At 42.7% G+C, this 22,755-nt stretch overlaps 1 protein-coding gene and 1 long non-coding RNA gene across 2 annotated transcripts; one reads left to right on the forward strand and one right to left on the reverse strand.

The window, feature by feature from the left end:
• Nucleotides 1-8,030: 8,030 nt before the first annotated feature.
• Nucleotides 8,031-10,562, forward strand: LOC133513385 (uncharacterized). The gene is made up of 3 exons (XR_009798480.1): nt 8,031-8,633; nt 8,835-8,855; nt 9,262-10,562. It is a non-coding gene; the product is annotated as an uncharacterized LOC133513385 (long non-coding RNA).
• Nucleotides 10,563-16,041: 5,479 nt separating this feature from the next.
• Nucleotides 16,042-17,818, reverse strand: LOC133513651 (complement component C1q receptor-like). The gene has a single exon (XM_061844608.1). The coding sequence runs from the start codon at nt 17,714-17,716 to the stop codon at nt 16,049-16,051; it is 1,668 nt and encodes a 555-aa protein (XP_061700592.1). The 5' UTR covers nt 17,717-17,818; the 3' UTR covers nt 16,042-16,048.
• Nucleotides 17,819-22,755: the final 4,937 nt, after the last annotated feature.

A 22,755-nucleotide genomic window follows, 5' to 3' on the forward strand; every position in this document is an offset into this window, starting at 1 on the left:
GTCACATCCGTATTTACTTCCGGTGTCGATAACATTTCACCAAAAATATGTCATGTAGGAAATGTGTAAAACACAATCTTTGGTGACGAGGTATATTCCCGCGTGATCAGTTGTCTTTGCATCAACCCTTTTTTAATATGATCCACACCACAAATCCGTTTTTTTTTTTGGGTGGGGGCGCAAAGTATAGCAACTTTACAGGGGAATTGGTTTGGCTTTCAACCATAAATTAGGGCGTGGATTTCATCATGCCACTAAATTAAGTACTACTAACGCCTTTACAGTACAGTACCGGGTGGAACTGATGACATGAGACTAGATTTTGTGATTTAATGACCAACTTTGTGGAATTGCAATACATTACATTGCTTGGACAATGTGTAAAATTAAATTTAATGATATTTTGTGATGGCACAGTAGGTCAGCTGTTGAGCGTTGGCCTTCCCTTTCCTCCCACATCACTAAAACATGTGTTAGTTGGCGACTTTAAATGTTGTACAGGTGCGCCACGGTGCAGCCTCTCTAATTTTATTATTATTATTACATATTGCTTCCTCCTTCTAAAGGAAGCTTAAAAACTCAAAGAGCCATTTCTCCCACAGGATAACAATATATTTAATGTTCTAACTGATGAACATTATTGGTTAATATTGAATTCAATTTGAATTTGATGCCTGCAATAGTTTCCAAAAAGCTGGGACAGAGGCAATAAAAGACAGAGAAACTTGAGGAATTCTCTAAAAAAATATACCTGTTTGGAATGTTTTAGAGGTGAACAGGTTTACTAGAAACTGGGTGCCATGATAGAGAATAAAAGGAGCATCCCAGATATGATCAGTTGTCCAGAAAAAGGAGTGAGGCCGTTTACCACATTGTAAACAACTCTGCGAACAAATAGTCCCCCAGGTTAGCGATCTATTTTCTGAGCTGCTTCTCCTCACAAGGGTCACAGGAGTGGTGGAGTCAATCCCAGCTATCTTCACACAGGAGGCGGGGTACACCCTGAACTCATTGCCAGCCAATCACAGGACGGGATTTCATTATCTACGAATCATAATCGTGTCAAAAGATTTAGAGAATCTAGAGAAATTACTCTAAATCACGCTTATGTGTGAATGTGAGCGCAAATGGTGATTTGATTATATGAGCCCTGGGATTGGCTGGCGAACATTGCAGGGTGTACCCCACCTCTTGCCAAGAGTCAGATGAGATGGGCTCCAGCACGCTTGCAACTATACTTAGGATCAGTGGTACGGAAAATGAATGCCTTGATAATATTGTCTACACAAGATACTATAGTTAATAAATTCCCCATAAATAAAGGTAATGAATGTTGAACATAAAACATTAACCGATGCAAGAAATTTATTCAGTCACATCCAGTTCAATTAATTGCATTACATACCAAAAAGTCACTGAGTTCTAGTTTCCCCGGGTCCTCTTTCTTTCTTTGAATTCTCTCAACCATTCTATGGCCTTGAGTTGTCACATTTACTGATAGAGAAGTTGTGCATTGATTACAAGCTGGGGTACTGTTTAAATATGGTCTTATCTTGTTTATGTAACTGGATGAAGGCAGTTCTGGGTGCTGTTCAAAGTTTCCTCTGCATTTTATTATATAGTACACAAAAACAGACTCTCTGTGTCATCAGCATGCAATACAGTGACCACTCTTTTCTCTTTACTCTTAATTGCTATGCTGAGGGAGGACCAAGTCATTACTCTCCAAGTCACAAGTAGGTCTCAGGTCTTTTCCCTCAAGACCCTAATCGAGACAGGCAAGTCTAGAGTCACATCCTACACTTTGAGTTTCGTGTCCTTTCGAGTCATTTTAACAACATGAAAATAATCTATTTTAATGTATATAATATTGATATATTTTAATTTATCCATCCATCCTTCCATTTTCTGAGCCGCTTATCCTCACGAGAGTTGAGGGAGTGCAGGAGCCAATCCCAGCTGTCATCAGGCAGGAGGCAGGGTACACCCTGAACTGGTTGCTAGCCAATCGCAGGGAATATGGGGACGGACAAGAGTCACACTCACGATCACAATTTACGCAATTTAGAGTCTCCAATGAATGCATGTCTTTGGATGTGGGAAAAAAACTGGAGTGCCTGGAGAAGACCCACGCAGGCACCGGGAGAACATGCAAACTCCACACAGGCGGGCCAGGATTTGAACCCCGGTCCTCAGAATTGTGAGGCCAACACTCTACAGCTGCCACAAAGTGCTGCCTTTGTTCCAAACCAACAAATTTAATGTGATGGAAAGGCCAGCCCAATCCACGGACCATAATCAAATCGAGTACTTGCGGGGTGACGTCAAAAATGCTGTTTCTGAAGCAAAACCAAGAAATATAAATGAATTGTGGAATGTTGTTATGAAATCTTGGAGTACAATAACTGCTGATAGGTGCCACTGCTTGGTTGACTCCACAAATGTGAAGCAGTTATAAAAAAAAAACTGTTCATACAACTAAATATTTGTTTCGTGATTCAAAGGATTGGTAAATCCTAGAAACAAAAAAAGTTTGTACAAAATAGTTTTTAATTTCTAAAGTAAATTTTTTTAACACACCCCTTTCAATGAATTGCTCAATTTCAGAGCCTTAAGACTGTGTATATCATAAATGTTGCATCTAGTTGGTTTTCTGAGAATCTGGTAACTTGTTTGATATTTATCAATAAAAAAATATACTGAAACCTATAAAAATAAGATAAAAAATATAAAAATAAAATGAAAACATGTTGAAAATATGGATTAATCTGGTTAATCTCATTGGACTGCTATTATTTTGAACACTACTGTACAAACTGTATATATTACCCTTCATACAATACTATATACTACCTATTTTGTACAATTAAAAACTCAACAGTGATGGTTTCATGGGGTGGATTAGGTCTAAAATGTACCACCCTCCACTGAAACCAGTTATTGTATGTTTAAAAACATTGTCGTCTGTCACCTTTGCACTACAGCTGTACTTATATATAAAACATACATATGCAATAGATTTATTTGCATTCATGAGCTTTACACAATGTGCCTTCGAGGTTGAACAAGCTCCATAAATGATGAATTTTGTTGAAAACAACAGTAGATGGTGCTCTACGACAGAGAACAGTGACAAGTCCACTAGGGGCTGGTTGTTTTCTCCAGTGGGGCAATGCTGATCTAGCAATCCATCCAACCAGCCATTCTACACACTTATCCTTATCAGTCACTGGTATGCTCAAGCCAGCTGAATGGCAGGAAACACCCTGGAGTGGTTCTTGTTTTTTTTTTTTTTTAAACAACCTTCAAGGGCTTAGTTGTTTTATGTTATGTTGTGACTACTTGCTCTTTCCCATTTATACTGTGTTCCCAGTTATGTTGTGACTGCTAGTGCAGCTGGACATAGATAAGTGCTGTCCTTTTCTGTCTCTCACTTTGCTATAACGAAGGGGAAGGGCCTTGCTGTCTGGACTTCAGTAAGGGGTGACAACTCGTAAGCTTGTACCTTTGCCAAAACACCAGCCAATAGAAGGGCACATCGAGAGAACCATTTACACTCACATTCATACCGAGGGACAAATTTAGTCTTCAATTATCCTTACATACATGTTTTAGGGACTGTTGGAGCAAAACCAAGTACCTTGAGAAAACCCAGGGAAACACAGGAAGAACATGCAAAAGAAGAGGAGCCTGGATACGAACGGATCACTTCTGAAGAACTTTCCCTATAGGAGCTAAATTGTCAAAATAAATCTACAGGCAACAGTAAAAGTCATATTTAGCTGTATATGTCTGTTCGACTGCAACAGCAAACCACATCAAGTCAACCAAGCAGTTTTAGAGTAGCTACAGTAGTTGTATGTATTGTATGTACATAGATACTGTAGATGAGGGGTCGTTATATATGTGGGTCTTTCAGTAGTTTGTCTGTGTGAAAGCATGTGAGTAATAAGTGCTTAGAGCAAATACTGAATAATGTCGCTAACTGCACCTTATATACATACAATATATGTATATATGCAACGAGTAGTATTGTGAGAACTAATCCCGAATAATGTCCCTAACTGCACCTTATATATAGTACATGCAGTATATGTGTATATGCAATGAGCAGTAATTGTGATAGCTATTCATGAATGTCCCTAACAGCTGCTCATATACATATCGTAAATGCATATACTGTATACAATGTACACGTATTTGCATGAGAGTGTCGGTGTGCTTGACCCTAACCCAGCTATCGGGGTACTCTCTGAACTGGTCAACAGCCAATCGCAAGGCACAAATAAACCAAGAACCATTTGGACTTACGTTCACACTGACAGGCAATTTATGGAACAAGGATTTTTTTGGGGGCTGAGGAGGAAATTGGAGTACCCGGGAAAACTCCCGCAGGAACAGAGAGAACATATCAATTATTAATTAAAAATAGTTGGGAAATAAATTGCATTCTGTGCATTATTTTTTCTGACTCCCACAAGTACAAACATGTTATTAGGGATAATCAACTGTTAAAACTCCATACATGACAGAAAATGGAAAAAAAAAAAGTTTCAACATCCTCAACAAGACATTTCATTCTTAGCCTGAAAAGTTCCCTCTATTCTCCCCCACTGTACTGTGGCTTTTATTTCATGTCCCGATGGTATCTCGCTCATGAATGTTGTCCTTTGTCTGAATGATGGAGAGAAATGTTGCAACACACAATTGGATGACTGGGTCTTCTGAAGTCTTCAAATGACTATCGAAGATAAGTTGAAAAACACATCAAGCAACAAATCTGACTGAAACACTGAATAATAATCATCAATCCTCGTCACATTGAGAAATTTTAGGTAAATCAATCATTAGAAGTATCCATGTACCATAGCAAGTTCCAATAAACCCAAAGATTATATTTATAAATAACAAAACAAATGTATGCATGACTAAAGTTCAGGGTGTACTAAATAGCTGGGATTGTCTCCAGCACTCCCGCAACCCTTTGACCATAAGCAGCTCAGATGATGGATGAATGCGATTTGGAGTGTAACATATTGCAGCGTCACTGTAAGGCAGTGGTTCCCAAATTTTATTTGCTGCTCATTTTCTCTAAATATGCCATGTATTTAAAGCTCCACTGATGTGAAATGCATGATTTTTAATATGTTTTTGATTAAAAAAAAAAAAAAAGGCAGCCGGAATGTACCCATCCGTTTTTTCACCACACAACATGATTTCAACGTATATGGCTTTTTGTAACTCCCGCCATGAAAATTCTCTCAAGGGATATGTCTTGGGGAAGAAGCAGGAAGTGACGTTATCAGCAGGAGACCACTCGGGCGGCCTCGTGTTTTTATACCAGATTTACCTGTGGGAAGGCAGCGCTTTGCTCCTTCAGGTTAGCCAAAACGCCAGCTAGTTGTATTGCTGGATATTGTATACACTCAGGAGGATGAATTTACTTCAATGGTTTGCAGAGGTGCAAAGGATGACAGCTTTGTGGGTTCTAAATGACAGGTAGGTGTGTATAGAGCTACTACCAAAAATAATAGTTGGGGTGGGGGCACGTAATCCTCTCAGCACATAACAAAAGATCCGTGTACGTAAATCAGGGATGCTAAATGTGTCGATGTGCACGTCGGTGCCCCGCATCCGCCGATCACGGCTTCGGCACCCCGCGTCCGCTAATCAGGGCTTCGGCTTCACCGCATCCGCCGATCACAGCTTCGGCGCCCTGCATCCGCCAATCACGGATTCGGCGCGTCGCGTCCACCGATTGTGGCTTCGGTTTCGCCGCGTCTCCCGATCATGGCTTTGGCGCGCCGCGTCCTCCAATCACGGGTTCGGCCAGGGTGGCTCATTGCAGCGCAGAGTTGGATCATTGTTGCACTGAGCAGGGCCGTATTGCGGCGCTGTTGTTGCTAAGTACGCTACGCAACATCGTGTCATACATACTGTCGGGGAGTCTGTTGTTAGTTAGAAGTGATCCATATCATCTAAATATGGCCCGAAACGATAGGGTAATATGTCACTTCACTCGATTGTGACATGTTCTCTTCTTCGAAAAGAGCTTCCATGTCAGAAAGGGCGTCAGAAAAATGAAAAAATCTCTGTTGTTCCTCTCCCATAGCAGGTGCCACTACGTGTTTTCAATGGCGAATGTTCCAGTGTAACATATGCTGATGATGTTGCAGGCAATAAGGCTACCACTTTGATGTCGAGTGAGACTTCCGCAACCTTGCGCATGTATGACACGCTCTGTGCTCATATTTATGTATTTGTACAGACATTGAAATTAATAATGTTATATGTATTTTTCATTACAATAACTATTTTAGAAGGTATATCGGCCCTTTAAGCCTTGCGTGTTGTATTGTATTGTATTGTATTTCAGCAGCAACCGCCGCCTCTCGACCATGCGTCCGTGGTCCTCAACTAGCAACAAGTCAGGAAATGTGGAAGCCGACATGAAATGGGACTGGAGGAAGGATGGGAAAACTTCAACATGGTCCTCTACACAGACGGATCAGCAATGAGTGGTATCGCAACAGGCAGGGGTGGAATCGTCGTCACCACTGGCCATCCAAGTGACCCCCAAATCCACCGCTCCTTCGCCTCTCCAGCAGGCCGATGGTGTTCCTCCTTCCAGGTGGAGCTCAAAGCAATGGTCAAGGTGTTGCAAATCGTCCGGGCTGACGACACCATCTTGAAAACCCGGGTGGTCAGTGACAGTCTTTCCTGCCTCCTTCTCATCCAGACAATGCACCCATCGAAAACCCTTAAGAACAAGGACGAACAAGATATCCTCATACTCCTGTCGGAGCTCACAGAGCGTGGGTGCCAGGCTAACTTCATTTCGTGCCCTAGTCATTATAGTATCGTCAGGATTGAGCTAGCAGAAGCCCAGGCCAAAGCTGGATCGGTTGAGGACCAAACCGAAGTCAACCACCATTACGACACAGCAAAAGCAATGATCCGTAGGGCGACAAGGGGCGTCACGCCGTCCTATGAATGAACACAACGAATCTACAGCAAACGAGGCAGCTTTATCGACCACCAAGCAGAAATGACCGACAGACGCAAAGACCAAGTGAAATTGAGTCGGCTCTGGTGTGTTCATCACCCTGCTCTGAAGTACTGGTTGGCCAAGATCGGCAGGGTGACAGAAAACATCTGCAGAAAATGCGGGCTGGGGGACGAGACTGCGGAGACTCTACGATTCTCTCCTCGTGGTTGGCATCCAAGCCAATCACCTGCACTGCTCAGCCAAGCTCCTCACTTTGGTTGGTCTGGACAGCCACTGGATTAAATCGGGTGGGGGAAAGATATGCTGCAAAAAAAAAAAAAAAAATTCAATATTTGTTCCACGAAACATGCAATACAAATACAGTACAGATAACATCTGTCAATGTGATAGCACAGTGAAATTGTAGTTACATCTCTATCAAATTTAGGCATTCTGTTTGAAACCGACCTCTTTTTAATGGTGTCTACTGGTTTCCTTCCACATTCTCAAAACATGCTTTTAACTTAATTGAAGGTGTGAATGTCGTGTGAATTTTCAATTGTCGATATGGGCGCTGCGATGGACTGTCTACGAGTCCAGGGTATACCCAAGCTCTGGCCTAAAATCAGCTAGAATAGGCTACTGTTACCTGTGGAGTGTCACGGGCATACGACATGGGGCGACTCTGAGGCAAGGACATGATGTCGACGGTGGTTTTATTCCAAGCAGAGGTCATACAAAGATAAGCTGTCCATAAAAGGCTGAGGCACAAAAACAACAGGCAAGGTCCAAAAACATGAAAACGAAATCAGATTACTACTCAGCAAAAAACAAGACTTGACTTAGCTGCAGTGTCACGGGAACGCTGGTCGTGACAATGAGGCAAAAACACAAGAGGCTTGTATACTCACACAGACTAATGCAGTCTCAAGGACAACGACTGGCAACGGAGAATGACAAACTCAAGGCTTATATGGTTGGCCTCATTAGTGTCAATATGGTCCAGGTGTGGAGCTGCTGCCAGATGTAGCTCCACCTAAGGCAGTGGCCTGGCCATGCTCTTGACAGAACCCACTCACAACACGCGGATCCCAAACACAGCAAAACAACAAAACGACCGGGGGTGTGGGGGCGGAAGGAGGCCTGGAGGAGGGCACAAACTCTCACCCAGTCTGTCTCGTGGCTGTCCACACCACCCAAAGGTAGGAGCTTGGGCGAATAGCACAGGACGTCGGCTAGGACGCTTAGCATCAGGGTCCCTATGGGGTGACTCAGTCAGTTGTCCACGAGGGGGGTCCCAATGGCAATGCAGGAACCAAACAGGACCTCGGGGTCATGGGCCAGCTTGGGGTCAAAGGCCACTGAGGCTTGGGCGAGACAAGGCTTGGGATCGAAGGCCACCGAGGCGTGGGCGAGAGGCAGCTGGGGTTCAGGCGCCGCCATGACTTGAGCGAAAGACGGCTGGGGTTCAGGCCCCGTTGTGACTTGAGTGAAAGGCAGCTGGAGTTCAAGCACCACTGAGACAGGACCACGAGGCGGCCGGGCCTAGGTCGCTGCCGAGACGGGAGAGAGAGACGACCAGGGGTTGGCTGCCGCCGAGACAGGAGCAAGAGGTGGCCGAAGCTAGGTCGCCACCGAGACAGGAGTGAGAGGTGGCCGGGGCTCGACATATATAGGGTCTTGCAAAATGATCTTACACATTTGTAGGTTGAATAAAAGGCAGATAAAGTAAAGAAACAAAAAAAGTGTTTTTATTTTCGAAAATCATATATAATGCAATTGTTTTCATACAATGCCATTTTGCTTTGTTTCTTTATAATGCCATTGTTTTTCGTTTCTTTTTCAGTTGGTGTAATGACTTGGACTGGTGAGCATCCCGCTTTCATTGTGGGAACATTTATCAAAATGTAGCGCCTCTCTAGTATAAAATATTTCGCCGAGGTAGCCACCTGAGTTTTTTCCTAACTCCAAAGTAGGAAATTGGTAATTACTCTGTCTTTTACAACTTTAGTTTTTACTTGTGCATTAAATTATCCATCAAAAAGTCTCTGAAATAATGTTTCCCTTATGAGTAGAAGTTCATAATCTGTGGTAGCTTCCATTATCACTAAAAGGTGTTGTCTTGGTGAGTAATTCGCTAACTACTTGTAGTAGGGCTGCTTAGATTTGGTCACATCCTCTTCCAGTGAAGATGATGTAGGTGTCTCATTTCTGTATGTGCCATTTGCTTGCTGTTGTCCGGATAACCTCTGACTTGCTGCATTGGTCTTCAGGCCTTTATCTACTGTGACGACAGACCACGATCCACCACCATCAATGGGGTACACATCAAAGGGAACCATTTCTCTCTTCACAGCTTCTTTACATTCACACGAAACCAGGTACCGGTTCTACTGAAGGGTCGAAGTTCGCCCTCTGACACGCCCACGTCCAAGACTCTTCACTGTTTCCATTGTCTCTTGGATGGCATCAGTATTTACTTTTTCATACATGACCACCAAGACAGCATGAGCCAGATCTAATGACTCCTATTGGCACCATCCTCTTAATTGTTTTATCAACTCAGTCTGTGTATCCATTTTAGAACCCAAGCTATCAAATTTTACCAGCACAAAATAAAAAAATAAATGCACAAATAAATGTCACTAGTATCCCAGTGGTGCCTCCAAATTATGTAGCGCCTCTGGAGTAAAAAATAATTCGACAAGGTAGCCACCTGAGTTCTTTCCTCACTCCAAAGTAGGAAACTAATAAATTAACTCAATGGTAATTACTCTAAATGCCTATTACAACTTTACTTGTGCATTTAGTTCTCTATCAAAATGTCTCTGAAATAATATTTCCCTTGTGAGTAAAGGTTAACTAATGTAGATAACCCAGCTATCATATAAACTCCCCACTTCTAACTGTCTTGCAGATAGTCAATTAATACACCTGGTTATGTAACAAAAACTGTGAACATTTAATAACAAAATAAAGGTTAGAAAAGCAAATCTCTTTACTCAACAGTCATTCAGTAAATAAATTGAACAAAACAGGTACACACTACACACGTGGCTAGGCTAACCTACGCTAAGGGCCCAAGCAAAAATGAATTTAGCCGGCAAAGCAAACGAAATTCAAACCTCAATGTCACTGCGGTGTTTCCCCTGGCAGGAGTGTAGAAAGGTGAAGGTGGTTTTTTTCTCTGTCCAGCGTCCTCAGAGTCCTTGTCCTTTTTTTCTTCCTTGAAGTCCAAACACAGGCCTTGCTAGCCGCATTAGCTCGACGCTAGCGCCCTTGTCTTCTCCCTCGTGGTCCAACACACAGGTCTTGTTAGCTAGCGTTAGCTGGTTGCTAGCGACCAAGCCAAGTCCCATGCATGCACTTTAGCCCCTGTGGTAACGGCTAACTCCACCACGTTTCGGTGTGATTTGTGTCGTCCACGCAAATGACACACCATCCCAGTTGAACTTTCAATAGTCCTTGTCGAACACTTTCATCAACTTTTGATAAATGTCTACCGTTCACTTTCTTTGTCGTTTTTTCAACCACCTCTCCCGGTCACACCATCCAGCTTCTCTCTCTCTCTCTCTCTCTCCTCTCTCTCTCTCTCCTCTCTCTCTCTCTCTCTCTCTCTCTCTCTCTCTCTCTTCTCTCTCTCTCTCTCTCTCTCTCTTCTCTCTCTCTCTCTCTCAAAACCCAGGTTACCACAATAAATCAACAAACAAAAGTATGTCCTTTTCACAAATGAATCAAACACATTTAAATACAAATCCCTCCAAAAGAAAATAAAGTCAGCACACACAGTTTAACAGATATTCCACGACATTGCATAAAGAAAACCTATAACTAATTGCTACTCCATTATACGGAACTTTTATCTGTACCAATTTTTAACCGGGTTACAAAAACAAACTAATCTGTCACTGCAACAGAACGAGCGTTCCATTTGCACTTCAATCTCGGTAGACATGATCCCGTACGAGCTCGAAACATGATCTTTTTATGGGTTACCAATTTCAGAGCTACATTGAAACGAAAATCAAACTTTGACAGTGTGCGAACAATAATGGATCCCATTTGACTGATTTAATTTTTAGGACATAATGAAACAGAATGGCATTATATGTACTTTTTGAAAGCAAAAACACTTTTTGTTTCTTTACTTTATTTGCCTTTTATTTAACCTACAACTGTGTCAGATCATTTTTCCTGAATATATATATATATATAAATACATTTTTTCAGCCGCTTATCCTCACGAGGGTCGCGGGTGTGCTGAATCCTATCCCAGCTGTCAACTGGCAGAAGGCAGGGTACACTCTGAACTGGATGTCAGCCAATCCCAGAGCACATGAAGGCAGGCAAAAGTCACACAATCACACATAGGGGCAATTTAGAGTGTCCAAATAATGTTGCATGTTTTTGGGATGTGGGAGGAAACCAAAGTGCCCAGAGAAATGCCACACAGGGACCGGGAAAACATGCAAACTCCACACAGGCAGGGCCAGGATTGAACCAGAGTCTTCAGAACTGTGAGGCCAACACTTTACAGCTGCGCAACTGTGCTGCAGTGAATATTACTTTTTAATTATTATTATTATTTTTTCTTTATTTTTTTAACAGTGTACTGGAATCATGTATGGACAGGAAGACATTCATAATTTTTTATAATATTTATTTTCTTCCACTTGGTCGTGTTTTTTTTTTTTTTTTTTTTTTAACGTTTCTGGTAGAACAAAATCATTCCAAGGGCCAAAACAGAAATCAATGCATCGGGCATGAAGGGACAGCTGCATGTCAGTATTTACATCGGCTGGTAAAGCGTTGGGCTCACAGTTCTGAGGACCCGGGTTCAATCCCGGCCTTACCTGTGTGGAGTTTGCATGTTCTGGTTTTCTCCGTGCATTCCAGTTTTATCCCACATCCCAAAAACATGGAACAGTAATTAGACACTCTAAATTGCCCCTAGGTGTGATTGTAAGTGCGGCTGTTTGTCTCTATGTGCCCTGCGATTGGCTGGCAACCAGTTCAGGGTGTACCCTGCTTCCTGCCCGTTGACAGCTGGGATAGGCTCCAGCACTCCCCGCGACCCTCGTGAGGATAAGCGGCAAAGAAAATGGATGGATGGATAAACGTTTTGAAACAAAGAACAGAATTATGGGCACAGACACACATGACGTCAACAATGCAGTGGACCAACAAGAACTGAAAGAAACCCCAAGTTAAATACAAGAGATTGACGAGACGACGAACACCTGGACAAGACACTAGTGGTTGGAGGGAGGTGATTGGTCAATACAATGGAGGAGGGTAAATGTGAACAGGTGGAAAAAAGTCAAAAAGTTCTGAGATGTTTAATATTGTAAAAATGTAAAACAATTAAAATGCGTGAATGTTGAAGTATACACTGAACACACACAATGATAATGACATAGTCAACACTCAGGGTGATTTTTTTCGGACAGACAACACTTCTCTGTCTGCCGTATCCTGATTTTTGTCCATGGTCAAGGCTTTTTCGCTAATTTGCCAAACAAGTCAATGCCAAGCTGGGTGTTCTGGTGCAGGAGAAAGCGTGTCCTTGGAATTGTGCCTCGTGGAATGACAATTTGGTGGCAGAAAGTGGATCCAAGTAAGCCTGCTTAGACCATGTCTATGTTCTGGCACAACACCTGTCTCATGCAATTTTTGTGAATTTGATTGCGGTGCTGGCAGACAGATCTGAGTTCCGGAGGCATATTCAAGTCACTAGCGGTTGTCACCAGCACATTTCATATACTCGCTAACATTCTCTGTTGCCACACGGGCCAGAGGTGACAATGTTCTACTCACGCATGGAGAGCCTTAATGACACATCATCCTCTCCCATGCAGAGATGTCTCATTTGAGACTGTCAGTTAATTTCGGCAAATTTAAAGGGAATAAGGTCAGCCGGCATATGAAATTGGGTGTAAACACGCCCAGTGGCGCAGCCTGTCCATTATCAAATCTGGCAGCCAGGATCGGTCTATGACATTACAAATACTGGTCTCACCCACGAATAGTGTAAATCAGACGCAGCACAACAGTGCACCAGATTTACGTCATTCAAGAAAATAACGCCCTGAGTATTTTCAAATGTAGCACGTGAGCCAGATTTACGCCATTCCCGAAAATAAGGCTCTAAGTATTTTCCACTGGCGGACTCGACCTTTGGTTGGTATTTTGCTCTCTGTGCTTCTGGTGGTTGATCACATAAAATCTTCCAATACAAATAATCACAACCACGGCCAAAGCAGCTAAAATCCACAGCCAAATAAATGTGCCTGCAGAAAGAGAGGAACCTTTCATAGTGTCATTGTCAGGCTTAGAATATCCTCTGACAGAGGGAGTGGTTATGACAAAATGTTCATTGACTGCTTTTACACATTCCACCTGATGTCTTAGTACATAACCTTCTTGACAGGCACAGACATAACTTCCAAATGTGTTTTTACACTCTTGGTCACATTCACCCATCAAACACTCATTTATGTCCTCGCAGAATTTGTCATTTATGATGAAGCCTTCAGGACAGAAGCAAGCACTGTTAGTGTTTCCCTCACAGGTGGCGGGGCATCTCTCCTTTGCACAGTGGAGTTTACACCTCCGAGGATCCTTGCTGTCCGGTGCATATCCTCTGAAACAAGAGCATTTGAAGCCGTCTTTTAAGGGAGTGCACTTTTGCTCACATGGACTATCTGAGCATCCCTTCAAACTCCGAAAAAATGTTTCATCTGATAATTCTTGTGCCAGGCATGCATTTTTGTGGAAGGTCCTGCACAGGAATCCGTCAATTGTGCTCGAGCACGGCCACTCCCTGAGCTTTCGCTCATTTGAAAGTGAGACACAGCTAGGAGAGCAGACTCGAATGTTATCTTTCCAGCCAATATAAGAGGGAACAAAGTCTCTGTGTCCTTTGCCAGAGGTCCACTGATAGCCTCTTATATGAACGGCGAGGTTGCTGCAAGCATTAGTTGGTAAATAAAGTCCAAGCCAGAAGTTTCCTTCAAGTTCTTGTTTCACAATATCAAGCAATCTCTTATCTTCTGCTGACTGAAGTGTCATCAGCTCTCCATTCCTGGCTTGACATTTTTCTTCAGCTGTTGAAAAATCCACTTTGTCTTGGCTGATAACCAAGCAGTTGCTCCCGAGGCAGAAAGGCCTACAGGTGTCAGCATGCCCAGTGCTAAAGCATGTGTTGATAGAGAACATAGAAAGTAGAGAGAATGTTACAAGTACTTGAAGATTCAAGCAGGCCATGTTGCTGTGGTGTAGTTCATTTTCAAATGTTGGCTGGCTCATGGCAAACTCAGACCTCTGCAGGGTACTGCGGAAGGAAAGCTAAGGCAGGAAGGAAATGAGATAAAGACTTAACTACTGTGTTTTTCCAATGTGAAGCACAAGGAGCATGACACATTTATGCTCAGAAAAAGTCCCTGACTTATTTTACTCGTAACGTCAAGCCAAAACAGATATTGTACTACTAATATTAGCTTCAGGCTAGGGTCGCGGGAGTGCTGGAGCCCATGCCAGCTATCATCAGGCAGTAGCCAGGGTACACCCAGGACCGGTTTCCAGCCAATCGCAGGGCACACAGAGTCAGACAACAGTCACACTCACAATCACATGTAAGGGCAATTTAGTTTATTAGTTGGTTAATTGGAGACTCAATTAATTAATGCATATTTTTGGGATGTGGGAGGGAACCGGAGTGCCCGGAGAAAACCAACAAAGGCACAGGGAGAACACCCGAACTCCTTATAGGCAGGGCCGGGATTTGAACTCCAGTTCTCAGTACAGTGCTGCCACATCCATTTTCTGAGCCTCTCATCTTCACGAGGTTTACGGGAGTGCTGGAGCCTCTTCCAGTTGTCAACGGGCAGGAGGCAGGGTAAACCCTGAACTGGTTGCCAGCCAATCGCAGGGCACATGGATACAGACAACAACTTCAAATACTTTGGGTCAACAATCCAGACCAATGGTGAGTGTGGTAAGGAAGTGAAGAAATGGGTCCAGGCAGGTTGGAACAGTTGGCGGAAGGTGTCTGGTGTGTTATGTGACAGAAGAGTCTCTGCTTGGATGAAGGCCAAAGTTTATAAAACAATGGTGAGGCTGGCCATGATGTACGGATTAGAGATGGTGGCACTGAAGAGACTAGAGGAAGCAGAGCTGGAGGTGGCAGAAATGAAGATGTTGAGGTTCTCTCTAGGAGTGTGCAGGCTAAATAGGATTAGACATGAGCTCATGAGAGGGACAGCCAAAGTTGGATGTTTTGGAGAAAAGAGACCAGACATCGATGGTTTGAACAAGTCCAGAGGCGAAAGAGTGAGTATATTGGTAGAAGGGTGCTGAGGATGGAGCTACCAGGCAAAAGAATGAGAGGAAGATCAAATAGAAGGTTGATGGATGTTGTGAGGGAAGATATGAGGGCAGTGGGTATTAGAGAGAAAGTTGCAGAAGATTTGCTTAGATGGAAAAAGGTGACACTGTATATATATATCCATCCATCCATCCATCCATTTTCTGAGCCGCTTATCCTTCCAAGGGTGTGGGAGTGCTGGAGCCTATCCCACCTGTCAAGGGGCTGGAGGCGGGGTACACCCTGAACAGCTTGCTAGCCAATCGCAAGATACATAGAGACAAACAGTCACACTCACAATCACACCTAAGGGCATTTTAGAGTGTCGAATTAATGTTGCATGTTTTTGAGATGTGGGAGGAAACCGGAGTGCCTGGGGAAAACCCATACAGACACAGGGAGAACATGCAAACTCCACTCAGGGAGGGCTGGGAATGAACCCGGGTCCTCAGAACTGTGAGGTCAATTTAGCTGGGAAGCCTCACGGTATATATACCTTACTATTTTGTGTGTGTATATTTGTGAGTGCACTTGGGTTTGTGTGTGTTCAGTTCCAGTAACAGGCAAAGAAAGCAAGAGTGATAAGGGTGGCATGGATTTGGTGTTTTCAGATAAAAGAGAAGTCTTTTATAAACATAAGTTATGTAAACATGCTTTAATATCCTGTAATCCAATCTGGTACAGTCTTCATCAAGTCATAAATCGTCAGTCAAGATGGATTCATATAGTTTTTCTAAGCGTGGATTGAAACCAGAGGAAACCCAACAATAACTGTCTGTTGCACTTTTCTTTGCTTCCTTTCTCAATCGCCGACATCGCACAACGGCAATCGTTAATGTCACAGTGACTAAAAGCAGCAAAGGAATCACTGAGCCGAGTACACAGATCAGCACCCTGGAGTTTACCACCTTGGCACTTGCATACAAGGATGTGTTGCTTGGAGTGAGTGGAACGGGCATATCCTTGGGTGTGGATATTGTCTGGGGCTCCCCTGTTGTCATGGGTACAGTCTCAGTGATGTTTCCTGGTGTTTCCTGGCCCACTGACTCATATCCTCTTGCATCCGTCACATCTGGAGTGCACTTTGTTCCAGTGCTATGCACATGAAAGCCCTCTGGGCATCCACAGATGAAGCTTCCTTCAGTATTGATGCATTTGAGAGGACAACGCACAGTAGCACATTCATTGATGTCCTCACATGAGTAGCCGTCCTCTGATAAAGTAAAGCCTTTTTCACAGCAGCAAGAGAATGAACCAATAGTATTTAAACAGCTTTGTGAACATTTGGAATGCACACACTCGTCCAGATCGTGACAGTTACCCTGATTCATTCTGAAGCCTTCCCGACATGCGCACATGTAACTTCCTGCTGTGTTAATACAAAAGTGGGTGCTGCATGCGTCTGACTCTTGGCACTCATCAATGTCAGAACAGTTGTGCAGGTTTGCGTCCAATTCAAACCCAATGGGGCAAATGCAGATATGTTCCAACTCTCCCACGATGCACTCATACTCACAGGTGTCACTGGTGCACACATCTTGTATCTTACAGGAGAGTCCATTGTCCTCAAGATCATAACCTTGGTTACAAATGCATTTTACCTGATCGGAGTCCTGCTGGCAGATATGTTCACACCCACCATTGTTCTGTGCGCATTTAACATTTTCTGGTTGGCAAAATGGACCAGGTACAGTCCACTGATATATTTCATTCTTCTGGATGCACACAGAAAAGTGTTCCTGCTGGTCAGTGCACGAGACTTTAGCATATGTTCCAAGTGGCAAGGATTTCATCTCACTTTCCAGTGGGTCCTCAGAGAAAGGAGCCATGTACGATATGTATCCAGAGCCCAAAAGATGCAGAGCACTGCACATTCCTTTAAAGTAAAACTTACACACGGAAAACAAAGGACCTTTGCAAGCTCCGGCAGTCCATGTCAGCTGATCCTCATCAGGGGAGTTGTAACTAACCCGTACACATCGCTCTGTGCATGTGTCCACGGGGTCTTTATTCCAGTTGGAGTATTGGGAATCTGCTTCCCCAGACACCCACTTGAAGCCTCTTAAGGGCTTGTCAGCCAACACACAGTCTCCTCTGTGCAGCTTTAATCCAATCCAAAATTGTTGGCTGTTGTTCTTCTGGATCAGCAAGAGGAGAGAATGCAGAATTTCTTCTTCTTCTTTATTTCTTAGTGTCATCAGGTAACCTCCATTGTGGAAACAGCGCTGATTGGCCTTGTCAAAGCTCACCTTCTCCATATATACAGTGTAGCAGGCATTCAAAGTGCACATTGTTTCATCCCGAACACCATTAAATCCTCCAAAACCTGTGATGAGAAGCAGTAGTTGGAAGATCAGTGGCATAATTGCGCTTAACAACAATTTCACTGATACCTCTTGAGAGTTTTCTCATGAAATGTGAGCAACGTGTGGTTGTTGGTTTGAAGCAAAGTGGCGTGGCTCTGAAAGTAAGGATTATGTTGCTGCATCCTGTTTGGGACAACTAAAGGCGGAAACAATGTTTAGAAGCAGTCAAGGGCTCTTTCTTTCTCCTTTGCTGAGCAGTTCCGTTCTGAGCTGGAAAACAATGTTGTGCTCTGTTGTGTTTTGACTAGTTCTCCAGATGTCTCCGGCCCCTGCTGACTTGAAGTTTTTAAGATGACTCCTTTAATTGTACTGCGCTACAATACATGAATACGCAGAGGTCATTTGCCCTCGTAGGCGCTCTGACATGACAATTGGAAAGTGGGGATGGATGGAATGAGAGGTGACAAAACAGTAACCTTTGAAATTCTCCCACCAGTCCACAGGAATTATGGTCTTGTGTTATCTTTTGGTTTTCACATCAACCTCACTTATTTTCTTCAAATAGCACAACAAATAAACATCAGACTTTAAATTGATTTTTTTAATATGCTAAATGAAAGGAAGGTGTCGGTAAAACTTACGTGTACGTGGTTTCCGTGATTATAAAGTGGTGAATTAGTCAATAATTGTTTTCCTCCCACTTTGAAAATGTTTTCATAGTGCAGATTGATTAGAGGGATGACATTTATTAGCTACTTGTGAAATAAAGAGCCAGAGGTATTTGGACTTCTTTGCACTGTGGCAGTCCACATAAGGGACACTGCCACAGATATGGGTTCCTGTAAAAAAAAAAAAAAAAAAAAAATCCTAATTTGGTACCACTTCTTCAATATCTGTCATTGGTCCTTTGAATTGTGATCTCCTTTCTCACCTTTACGGCACCAGTGGTATAAAGGTACAACGAGAGTACAGTTGTCACAAGTTAACAACATATTCTCATCACCTAGTGGATTGTTAATACTGGGTGGTCTGAAAGCTCTGAATCAGAAAACTTCCCATGGTTTTTTTTTTTCAGCTCAGTGGAAGAACAAGAACAATGGCAGGAATTCCAGTGAGAGACTCCTACCATCAAACCAGCTCAGGAAAAAGAGAGAAACATTGTTCATGTTTTTTTACGCTAAGCTTCTATAAATGGGCTTTCACTTGTACAGTGCTTTTCTACCTGAATGTACTCAAAGCGCTTGATCAAAAATCCAGCACATTATAGTGCCATTTTTAAAGAGTTTCCATATCGTGTAAGCTTCTCTTTTAGTCAGGCTCGTCAAGTCATGATGAAGCCCAATTTAAACATCAAGTAACCAAATGCCATGAATAATATGCTGCCATATCCTGTCAACAGTACATTGTATAGATTGTGGGGTGTCTATCTGAAGTGTCAATTTGTGGAAGTTTTAAAAAAAATTGTTTGCATCGGTGGAGCAAGATTTGCAGATGTTCTTTGATCGATCTGAGAGATTTTCTTGTTACATGTAATATTGGGAATGGAGTGTGAAACTAGTTCACATTGGTGATATTTCTTAGTACATCCTTTTACTTTTGATTGTAACCAATTAGGAGAAGAACTAATTTTTCACCGCGTGTGTTTCCACAAAAGGAAACACCTTTTTGAAATGCTGAAACTAAAACTTATATTTTTCAGATTTGCACTTTCTCCATAACCAGAAGGCCATGCTTATATGTACTTTTTGATTCATTAATGAAAGCATTTGTGTCTTTACAACAATTTTCATGGCTCGATTTGTGTAAGAAAAAAGGGTTTTATGTATTAGATACCTCTGGAATGGAGGTCTTTTTGATGAAAAAGAAAAAACTATGTAAGCTACATCAAAAATAAAACATGCTAAAACGACATGTATGCATGTAAAACTGTTTAAACATACAGAATGTATGAAAAAATAGCAAAACTAAATTTATATAGTGCATTTCATACACAAGGTAACTCAATGTGCTTTACATGGTTAAAAGCATTTGAATAAAAAGAAATAAAACACTTAAAACTGGGAAACAAATAAAAAAATGGAAAAATGAAAATGAAAGTATAATTAAAAACACCGCACAGTGCAAGAAATATTAAAAGGTGCAAATGCTCCAAAAATCAGGAGAAAAAGAGGAGTTTTCAACCTGGATTTCACAAACATTCACACTTAGGGCTGACATCACCTCTATTGGCAACTTATTCCATTTGTTTGCAGCATAATAGCAAAATGCTGCTTCACCATGTTTGCTTGGAACTCTACGCTCCACTATTTAAGTAGGGCTCTGAGTCCGTCAATCTCAGAAGACAGAGGGCAGTAATAGCTCCATATTGCTACGCTCGAAGGGTATCATTCACTAGGAAAAAGTCCATTGGTCCTAGTCTGGCCAGTTTGTTCTGTCACAAGCAAGCAGCATGGAGTAGGACCGAAATGCAGGACTCCGAGGCAAGGTTGTGGTTTTCGAGGGAGGTTCAGTAACAGGCTGAGGTCAAAACACAGGTAGCAGTCCAAAAGGGCAAAAGCACAAAAATTGTGTGGCAAAAGGTAAGGTAAGGTAAGGTAAGGTGAAATGTGGGTCAGATAACGACAAGGCATAAACATGGAAGATGGAAAACAAAAATATGACTACGAGGCACAAGATCGCTGGAATTAGGCAACTCACTCACACACACAATGAATGAAACGAAAACATGTGGCTTAAATATATAACATATTTAAGATCAATGAGGCACAGATAAGGAGTGGCCCTGACACGATGAGCTCGGAAACCTGATTGTTATTTGTAAAAAAAAAAAGTCAATTTAAGTTAAAGAAATTGCTGATTTGATTAAAAATAACTTTCTCCACAATCTTGGCTATGAATTTTGAGATCGAGATTCTGTGTTCAGTTCTTTTTTTTTTGAGAGATGCTGACCAGTAGCTGGTTTAAAGTTGTAATCCAGAGGACCTATATTTTATTTTTTATCACACAAACATAGTTAATTTTTCATAAATTTTTTTTTTAAATTCTCACCACAACAGCTAAGAAATAAATTAGCGCCAAAATCCGCATTTTTTTGTAATCCGAATGCCTGTTTCAAGTCGAGGCTCTTTATATGCAGCTGCCGTGTGACGTCACATCCAGACAACCTCAGTAAAGAAAATGGCTTCCTATACAGACAATCTTAAACGCTGCGAGTGGGATCTAGAGGAGCTAGACAGCAGTGAAGAAGTTTTTATGGAATGCTCTGTGGAAGAGATAGGAACTGAAGAGGAGGAATTTTCTATTTCTTCCCATGTTCAAAAAACATCCCATGCAGGTGTAATTAAACCATATATGTTCGAACCTGAGTTGACGAATGCAACACAAGGACAGGATTCGGCGAGACCTGACAAAGTTGACGTGGAACTTTGGAATCAAAACATAGACTGGTAGCTGCCTCAAGAAATCTATGTACACCTTGTTGAAGAAAAAATCTAATTCAAACACGTTTAAATGTCTGATGCTGCTTGCACACAACAGTGAGTTGCTTTTTGTTGAATTTGTACTAGAGACTGAGTTGGTGTCAAACAAAAATCAAAACCTTCGGTATCGTTCAGCGTTTAGCCCATTCTTGTGTTTTATTTAGCCCGTATTTTAAATAATGCACCTAACACTTGAGAGCACACACTGCCGTCGTCGAATTTTAGGAAGACCTCAGCGTCAACGGTACATTAACTTAATACAGTGTCCAATTTCGTCACCTCCTAAACATCACATGGATACGGATATTAGTGTTCAAATACTTATTTTCTTTACTGTATCTGTATCGGTATTGTACTTACATTTAAAAAGAGGTAGATACTTGTCAATACTAAACAATTGAGCTCGTACGTACTTACTTGCTACCGAAGCCAAGAGAACGCTGTACACGGTTTTCAAAGCAGTCCTCCGTGAAATGCTTTGAACATATTATTGTCAACTTTGATATGTAAGTCCACTGCGCCTGCTTTGTCTTCACAAACCTGGTCCATAACCTGCCTATCTGTTCACCTTTCGGCCATTCATGTGAGCTGACTCCGTTAGCGTTTGACACGGAACAGCCGTATACAACACATCAGTACAACTCAATCACACCCCTGCCTTGCTTCAGATGATCCAACTCAACTGCAACGGCATCTCCAACAAACTCCATGACATCGTCCGTTTGGCCCAAAATCATGACATCATCATCATCGCCCTGCAGTAAACAAAGCTATCAGACCGATTGAAACTGGCTCAATGCGACGATTTTACCATCGAACATTGTGATCGCCCACGAGGTTCTGTTTTCTCATTCATAAGCTGACCAAATTCCGAGTTCTGGATATCCCAGGTAACGATCGTATCTCGAGACGCCCTGTACATTGGACGCGAAGGCATCTACCTGATAAACACGTACGTTCCTCCTTCCTCCTCCTGTCCACCTGGATACGTTCCCAACATCAGCTCACTCCTGATCAGGGACAACACACTGGTTGTGGGTGAACTGAATGCCCATAGCAATGCATGGCACTCAATCATCTGTAACGACGCCCGCGGTGAATCTGTGCTCGAGTCAATCAAACAATCGGACTTCGGGATCCCGAATGAGCCCTATGCAATCCTCGTAACTGCCACCTGCCAGAGCTCGCCCGATGTCACCCTCGCCACTCCCTCCCTTCTAGCGTTTACCTCATGGAGTGTGATGGCCGCTCTTGGATCCGCTCACCTACCCATCCTGCTCTCCATGGACAGCGAATACGTCAAATCTCCCGCGGAAGGACACACACTAATCAACTTCAAAAAGGCCAGGTGGGCTGACCTAACCTAACCACCTATGCCAAAGATGAGGTAGCCAAACTGCCACCACCCACCTCTGTCATCGAGGGTGAAAGAAACTTCTGAGCCAACATCAACACAGCGTCGATACGTTATATGCCCAGTGACAGGGTCAAAAACATCAGACCCGCCTTTCCAACGTTGGCTGAATTCCTCGCCGAAGAACGTGACGAGCTGAAGTGAACCAATCCTGCCCATCCATGGCTGCCTGAAATGAGTCGTGAAATCGCCAAACTGGTCAA

The sequence above is a fragment of the Syngnathoides biaculeatus genome, chromosome 15 (assembly GCF_019802595.1).
Source record: "Syngnathoides biaculeatus isolate LvHL_M chromosome 15, ASM1980259v1, whole genome shotgun sequence".
In the NCBI taxonomy this organism is placed as follows: domain Eukaryota; kingdom Metazoa; phylum Chordata; class Actinopteri; order Syngnathiformes; family Syngnathidae; genus Syngnathoides; species Syngnathoides biaculeatus.